This window comes from Drosophila willistoni, unplaced genomic scaffold (genome assembly GCF_018902025.1).
Source record: "Drosophila willistoni isolate 14030-0811.24 unplaced genomic scaffold, UCI_dwil_1.1 Seg151, whole genome shotgun sequence".
NCBI classification, from domain to species: Eukaryota; Metazoa; Arthropoda; class Insecta; order Diptera; family Drosophilidae; genus Drosophila; species Drosophila willistoni.
The window spans coordinates 665,611-674,513 of record NW_025814112.1 but is presented as its reverse complement, the minus strand read 5'-3'; the positions used below and the strand labels follow the sequence as shown (position 1 = coordinate 674,513).

At 36.5% G+C, this 8,903-nt stretch overlaps 1 protein-coding gene across 4 annotated transcripts; it reads left to right on the top strand.

Moving 5' to 3' along the window:
• The first annotated feature begins 5,646 nt into the window (after positions 1-5,646).
• LOC124460904 lies at positions 5,647-7,891 on the top strand. 4 transcript variants are annotated; one of them, XM_047012502.1, is made up of 3 exons: positions 5,647-5,863; positions 6,138-6,796; positions 7,232-7,891. In XM_047012502.1, the coding sequence occupies exons 1-3, from the start codon at positions 5,832-5,834 to the stop codon at positions 7,846-7,848; spliced, it is 1,308 nt and encodes a 435-aa protein (XP_046868458.1). In that variant the 5' UTR covers positions 5,647-5,831; the 3' UTR covers positions 7,849-7,891. The 4 variants fall into 4 exon arrangements, with proteins under 4 accessions (XP_046868458.1, XP_046868459.1, XP_046868457.1 ...); XM_047012503.1 differs by having other exon boundaries at positions 5,647-6,235; positions 6,267-6,796; XM_047012501.1 differs by having other exon boundaries at positions 5,647-6,796.
• The last annotated feature ends 1,012 nt before the right edge of the window (positions 7,892-8,903 follow it).

Below are 8,903 nucleotides of genomic sequence, written 5' to 3'. Positions count from 1 at the left end.
GTCATAGGAAATTTGTGGTTTATTTTTCAATCTTTCGCTTTTTCTAGTTGCATCATTGATAACTCTATTTGAGACTTCACAAGGCTGTTTATCATCCTTACTCTCATTCGGGAAACTGTCTTTATTATTGTCCTTACTCTCATTCAGGATCTTTGGTATGCAACATTCGATACTCTCATTCTAGAAATTCACTTTTTCATTATCCTTTCTCTCGTTCAGGATATTCGGTGCACAACATTCCATACTCTCATTCTGGAAATTCACTTTTTCATTATCCTTACTATCGTTCAGGATATTTAGTACACAACATTCCATACTCTCATTCTGGAAATTATCTTCTAAATTTTCCTTACTCTCTTTCGGGAATTCAATGTTTACTTCATCCTTACTATCATTCAGAAGATCACTTTTAACAGCTCTTGAGTTTACCATATTTGTCTCATCAACTACCACATCTCTAGCAACAATGAATTTCTTATTTTCAATATCCCATAACTTAAAGCCGTTAGGTTCATATCCCACAAACATACTTTTAAAAGATTTATTGTCGAATTTCCGTTTTCTGATTTTATTGTGTACGTATACAGTTGAACCAAATACTTTTAAATACTTTAAAACTGGCTTTCTATTATGCCACATATCATATGGCGTTGCTGCACGATCTCCAAGTGCCCTACTTGGAATTCTATTTATTATAAATGTTGCTGTCAGAACAGCTTCACCCCAAAAATATTTCTTCAACTTTGCACCATTGACCATGGCACGAGCCTTTTCAGTAATTGTTCTAATCATTCTTTCTGATACTCCATTCAACTGTGGAGTATATGGTACAGTTAAATGGTAAATAATTCCTTTCTGAGTACAAAAGTCTGGCATATCGCTGACAAATATTCCCTACTATTATCGATGTATAGATTCACAACTTTTAGGTTGAAGTGCGCTTCACTTTTCGCCACAAGGTCCTTAAACATAATAAATACATCCGATTTATGTTTTATTAGGTAAGTAACACAATAATATAATAATAAACTGATCTACAAAAACTACATAGTAATTTTTATCATCAATATTTGTGGGTGTAATCGGACCGCAGACATCAGAATGTATAACAAAAAGTGCTCTACTTATTTGTTCTTTATTTTTATATTTGTCAAAACGTAATCTGGCTTGCTTTCCATTTAAACAAGCTTCTCATATATCGTCTGTAGGATTAACTTTATCAAGTAGTCTATTATCTTGAAACAAATTCTTTCTTTTTATTTCTAACATTTTCCCTATACTTATATGACCCAATCTTTCATGCCATAATTTATATAAATTTTCAGTTTTTATATCAACTTTATATGCTTTGAATTCAAAAATTGGCATTTTGTACTCACCTGAGTTTTCGGCAATAAAAACCTTTTGTCAATTTAACTCCAGACTCGTGAAACACTACTGTCACTCCAGCCTCTTGGAGTCTTTTTACAGAGATTAGATTTTCTGTAACTTCTTTGCAGTATAACGCATCTTCTAGTGTTATCTGGTACCCATTTTCAAGACAACCGATTCCACGTTTTGTTGCAAAGATGTATTGCCCTTCCTTGGCGATAGCAATCTTCACTGGAGTTTGAAGTTCAGCGGAATCCATAAAAAGTGTCTCATCATTTATTATGTGGTCGGATGCACCCGAGTCAAGGATGAAATTCACATTTGTTTTCAAGTTATTATTATTTGAATTCAAACTTTTAATCATGAACGCAAAACCTGGCGTGGTCGTTGCAATATGAGCTTGAGTGTTATTTTCTTTATTATTGTCATTTAATAGTTTTTTATATGCATAACAATTTTTTTTTATGTGCCCTGGCTTGCCACAGTGGTGACATTTTATATTATTTTGTTTGTATTTGTCATTATATGGCTTGCGAGTAGTATTATTTTTATTATAATTTTGATTTTTATATTTATATTTGTTATTATAATTGTTTTTGTAGTTATTATTTTTATACTTATTTTTAACCTCTACGTGTAATACCTTTTTACTTGTGTCATTATTAGCGTTGTTTAGTTTTGTCTCATGATCGAGCAAACGGTGCTTAACAAAAACTAGGGTAAGATTTTCTTCCGACAGTGTCTCTATAGCAGTGATGACCCCGTCATATGATATTGGCAAATTGTGCAGTAAGTGCGAAACCTTGTCCATTTCGTCTATATTGGCGCCTGATGCTAACAATTCATTAATCATTTCGTCAAAAATAATAAAGTGGTATACAAGAGACATCTCGTTTTTTAGTTTAAGCGACAACAACCGTTTTCGCGCAGATAACTGAGATGCCACACTTTTTCGTTCATACACAGAATCCAGATTCCTTAGAATATCACGTGCTGTGTTGTTGTCTGTTGCGAAATCCAAAAATGCATCGCTTAAGTGCCCTACTACTATACTTTTTGCATACCGTTCGGCCTTAACCCAACTTTCATCTGTTTCTTTAGGAGCCTCGCTATCAATAACTTTTAATGCATCTTGTTCAGCAAGAAGTGCTTTTATTCTTTTTTTCCACACAGAATATTTCTCACCATTAAACTGATTTATAGTAAGCTTTATCTTTTCCATAATTCTATATATTTTTTTTATTTGAATTTATATGTAGGTATGTCTAAAACAAACGTCTATTGTGAAAGAAAAAAAAACTTAATGTGCAAATTTAACCTGTTGTAATATTGGTTTGGTTCGCTTAGTATTAGTTTAGTTTTTAATAAAAGCACAATAATCTTTTTAATTGTTTTATGATTGATTTTATTTTATTAGATTTTATTTTATCAATTTTTACACGACCAGCCACTTACACGTTTCGAATAGGAAAGAGGAAGTAAAGAAGACAGTGTGCCCGTACATTAATTTTTAGGCTTTTCATAATGTTTTGCAGGTTTAAATAACGTCGCAACTTTAGCTACATATGTTATGTTATTCAACAAACGCCCTTTCCGCCAAAAGTCACGTCTCTATTTTAGCGACAGACCGCACTTTCAGGACGAGAGTTAATAATATCACTTCTGACTCCCACATCCTTGCCAATGGTATTCCACATAGATCCCCACTGTCGGTCGTTCTATTCATAATAGCTTTTGACAAAATTAATGGCATTATCTGCAAACATACAAATGTACTCACATCAGTCTATGCAGACGACGCAATAATTTTTACGAAAACAAAAAACTTAAATGCAGTTATAGGGACTTTTTCTTTAATTTTACAAGAACTGGACAAGTGAGGTTCATCGTCAGCAGCAACTCTTTCTATTGCGAAGTGCAAACTACTTCATATATGTGCAAACATCAATGTAACTTGCCATCTTTACAATTTAAGAACTTTAATATAACGAGTGCTAACAAGTTAAAAATATTAGGCATCACCTTTGACTCGAGGTACACTTTTAAAGAACACTGCATTACTTTAAGAAAACAACTCCAGATATAATTTTATTAAGTTTCTCAGCTCGAAGTTCAAGTACGCCCACGCTAATACGCATAACAGAAGCCTTAATTCTTTCCAAAATCGACTACGGCCTCCAAGCACCGTATTACGCATCAGTCCGCAGGGCTATCAACGCTTTCCACACATCGCCTACAAGATGTATCCTCGCAGAAGCTGGGTTACCGAGTATCGACGAAAGGACTGCGGCTACAACCATGCAACTTGTGGCTAAACTGTATAGCACACCCAAACGTTTACTCTTTAAAGATTTCGTCTAAGTTTTTAAGCAAAGGAAACACTACAAATGTGTATCTACAATTCGCCAATGTGCCTTGTATAGTAAACAGCTCGATTTACCTCCTCCGAAACTTGCTAATGTGGTATCGACCTCTCCACCGTGGGCCAAGGGCCCTTGCATAAACACTACGCTTCACAATACCACAAAAAATGTAACTAGCAGGGAAGACTATCATCAATGCTTCCATGCTGCAAAAGAAGGATTGACCAATAGGACCTGGCTTTATACCGATGGCTCAAAGACAAACAATAACACATCATTTGCAGTCGTGGACAGCAACAATACCATAGTTAAGTGTGGATTACTACCCAATTTTAGCTTTGTATTTCCAACAGAAGCATTCGCTATACTTAGCGCTTGCCATTACGCTAAAAACAATCGCGGCAAGTTCATCATATGTACCGACAGTCTTTCCTCCATCTCAGCTCTCCAAAGGCCTTACCACAATGACCATACAATACAACAGGCAGCAGAATTGACGTTCCTGCTAATTTACCCAGAAACCTTTGCAGCACATTTATTCGCCTTCGCATCGGACACATCCAGTCTACCCATCAGCACCTTCTAACAGGGGAACCAAAATTACCTTGCCCCTTCTGCGGACAAGATAATGTGGTGGATCACCTCCTGGACTCTTGCCAACCACTGGAAAGAATTAGGACTTCCATGTCTCCATCAATCTCTATATCACTTCCAATCTCCCACCTACTAAAAATTCCCTTACCGGGCAATATAACCGCAGTGTATAATTTTATAAAAAAATGTAATATATCAATTTAGAATATCTACCTAGCTAGTACTCATTGTTATAGTTACCATAGGGTGAAATAGTATATTAAAGTCGCCAAAATGTATGTAACAGGCAGAAGGAAGCATCTCCGACCACACAAAGTATATATATTCTTGATCAGGATCAACAACCGAGTCGATCTAGCCATGTCTGTCCGTCCGTATGAACACGCAGATCTTAAAGACTATAAGAGCTACAGCCACCAAATTTGGTATGCAGACTCGTGTGGTATGTAAATATATAGAGTTAATTGGAATTTTAGTTAGCGCGCAGAAAATAATTGTTCTAACTTTTTTCCACGCCCCCTTCCGCCCCCGGAATTTACAAAAAACAGATTTTCTTAAAAACTATGTAAGCTACCGACATTAAATTTGGTATGTAAACTAGCCTAATAGACTCGCAGATATTGACTATTTAAAAATTTTGCCCCGCCCATTTCCGCCCCCGCAAATTAAACAAAACTGATTTTCTCGAAAACTAACAAAGCTAAAGTCACCAAATTTAGTATATATAATGGCGTATGCGCGCAGAATATATATATTTTACTATTTTGCCACGCCCACTTACGCCTCCATAATTTAAAAACCGATTGGCTCTTGCAGTTTTTTGACCATCGCGATCAAATTTGACAAACTAATAAATCTTATATATTTCTACCAAACTACCAAATTTGATTGAAATCGGACTAGAAACATGCAAAATATGCGTATGAACGTATTTTGCTACGCGATCCATAGGGGCAGAATTTGCCGTTGGATAGTGGCGGCGCTAGAGTGCTCGTGTGTTTGTAGAGTGAGCGAGATAGCATATGATATGAGTGTGTAGTGTTTGTTACCAAACTACTCCGAAACGGCTCGACCGACTCTCACGAAATTTTTTATGCAGATCGTGTAGGACTGAGAATAGGCCAACATCTATTTTTTATACCCAAATAATAACGAGCTCACGATTAAAACTGACTAACTGTGCTGGATATCTGAAATACCCTGTGTTTTATAGGAGTGAAATTAGACACACGGCCTACTTGATAAGAGATGAAATTCAACAAAAATAATTTAAATCTTCCAATCGAAACAGGCCGTGAAAAACAAAAATTTAATTTTCCAGTTTTTTTTTCGGAACAAACAGTTGAAATTTTCTTTTAACTTCAGGACAAGCGTTCTGTCGCTGTCGCCGAGTGTGGTTCGGTGGAAGGCGCGCACAAGAATTGTGCGTCTCGAGTTCAGTCGTTGTTACAACTCGAGTGCGACCGAACTCGCTGCGGTAATTATTGATCAAGAAAATAATACATGTTATACACCAATCAGTTTTCCAACTTGATTTATTACAACAATGCCACGAACACGCAGGGGGGCTAATTTGAGTCGTCAAACAAACAGATCTAGAGGCATGCAAGATAGAAGAGCAATAAGATCAGATGCAGAAAGGCAACAAAGTAATGCAGATGTCCGTGTAAGAATGGCGCAGTTACGTGCATCACGAGATGAGCGAAACCAACAAAGACAATTGGAACGAAGAGAAGCGCGCAGATTCGTAGCCAACAGACGTAGAGGGATTGGCCAACATCAACAAGTACTTCGAGCATTTACATCACATTCATTTCTTCGACTAGCATTTCAGTATGAGCCTGATGTTGAATATTACGCTCATTCCAAAGTGGTAATTGGTACATTGGACAAGGAATGCCCGCACTGTCAAGCCCTTAAATTTAAAAATGAGCCAATTGGGATGTGTTGCTCATCAGGAAAAGTGAAACTTCCAGAAATTGAAACACCGCCGGAACCATTGCACGGCCTCCTTATTGGTACTGATCCAAATTCTTCGCTGTTCTTGCGTTCAATTCGGCAATTCAATTCATGTTTTCAAATGACAAATCACCTCAATTCACCATTTGCAACGCGCATTGTCAGCGAGCTGGACGCTCTGTTAAATGAGCACAACGAATTGTTGAAATTATTCAAATCACGTATGCATAAGCTACAAAGTGACAATCACGCTATTTTCATCAATCCTGATAGAACACCAGCTGGAGGGCATATACGTCGATTCAACGCACCTGTTGTTGACGACGTGGCTGGAATCATGGTTGGCGACCATACAGCTACGCGACAAATCGTGATTGGAAGAAGAAATAATTCTCTTCAGTCCATTCCTGATACCCATCGTTTATATGATGCTCTCCAATATCCACTCATTTTTTGGAAGGGACAAGACGGATATTGCATAAACCTTAAGCAACGAGATCCGGTAACAGGTAATTCATTCATTGAGAATATGAAAACTCTTCAATTAATACATGGATATCTATATATATAAAATTCTCGAGTGTGGTGTTTGTTACCAAACTACTCCGAAACGACTCGACCGATTCTCACGAAATTTTTTATGCAGATCGTGTAGGACTGAGAATCGGCCAACATCTATTTTTCATACCCAAGCTTTAAGAGTAGTAAAAGATTTTGCTCAACCTTTTCCCATCCATCTAAATTACTTTTACATTGAATGTTTTCGTAGTATGCCAGCTTTCGTTTTTCATTTATAAATCACTCAAATGTATATTGCTTAACAAATAGGCTGTAATTTATACTTAACTGCAACTCAGCAATAGAGTTAAATAGAATTTAACATAGTAATAAGACGTTCAACATATCCAAAGACATCTACTTCAAGGGTTTAACTTGAATTTCAGCAATAAAATTACCAACCGCAATTTTAATTTTTCAAAAGCGGGCACAGCGAAGCGTGGCAGGGCATGTGAACATGCGCGTTCAAACGCTTCAGGATCCATCCGCCGAAACTTTTTCGAAACAGCTATTAGATATTGGCAATGGGAAAGTTGCCGTACATAAAAATACTGGATCAATAAAATTACCAACCGGTTTTTGCACAATCGTCCACTCGCAAGATGTTCTCATCGACTGTATATTTCCCGATGTACACACACAATATATAAATCTTGAGTGGCTGGCAGAAAGAGCCATTTTAGCAGCGAAAAATGTGGACGTTCATAGATTAAATTTCAAGATACAACAATTGTTGCCAACAGACTCTGTGTCATACAAATCTGTTGATACAGTTTGCAATACTATCGAAGCTGTAAATTACCCAGTAGAATTTTTGAATTCCTTGGATTTGCCAGGCATGCCACCGCACCACTTACAATTGAAAGTAGGATCTCCGGTGATTTTGCTCCGTAACTTGAACCCACCACGGCTGTGCAATGGCACACGATTGGTTATAAAAAAATTAATGAAGAACGTGATTGAGGCCACCATTTTAAATGGCAAATTTCATGCTAAAAGGTAACACGAAATTCTTTGACTGTTAGGCGTTACGAAGTTCGCCGGGTTTGCTAGTACTTTATATAAAATTGTAAATAAATAAATAAATATTTTTTTACAGCCATTTTCGTCTCAAACGCTATTTTTAAAATTGCAAATAATGGATAATTTTCGAAAAGTTTTAAGCAGCAGGCAAATGCCTAGGTTAGTTAAGAGGGAAGAGAGAAGAGACGCTTTAAATTCTAGAAGTGCGTCTTTAGAATTAGGAACCATTGAAAATATAGAAGAAAGTGGCCAGTTTCAGGAAGGCAGCTAATTTATGTCAGTAGAGGAAGAATCTGTGGCCACTGTAGGAGATATGATAGGTAGCGTAGAAGCACAAACAAACGTTGGTGATGGCTTAAATGCACTATTGAAAAATTGGTATTTAAATCATAAATCAAAACGAAGCTGTGAATATGTTAAATTCACATAGTTTAAAAATAAAGCCCTTCTCTAAGTTCAATCGCTCCTAAAAAGCCTGACATTGCTGGCATAGGAGGTGGCATTTACATATAGGCTTGTGGAAGCAATTAAATAAACTTTCTGTCGTAGCTTATTTGTATGGTAGTAATATGCCTCGAACAAGATCGATACATCTAGTATTTTAAGTTTCGATTATTTCAATGTATTCTCAGTTTAGCAAGACAATAAGAAATATTATAAAACATACTATTAAGAAAATATCCAAATAAAGTTGATAAGCGTCTCAAAATATAAATAACACTTTCTATTTACCCCAAGCTTCCCGATGTACTAAGCATCGATATTAATGTCGACGGACTTCCGTTGTTTAAAAGCTCGTGTGCGCAATTGTGGCTCATACTTATTCGTTTAAATATTTATAAATGCCCTGTTTTGACGATCGGAGTATTTTTGGGTCACAATAAGCTATTCAACTCCGGTGAGTTTTTGTCCAAATTCACACTTGAGTTGTCCGAGATTATTAAAAATGGCTTAACCATTGAAAATAAAGAAGTTCACTTAGAACTTCGCGGTATTGTGTGTAATGCTCCTGCAAGAGCATTTGTTACTGGCACG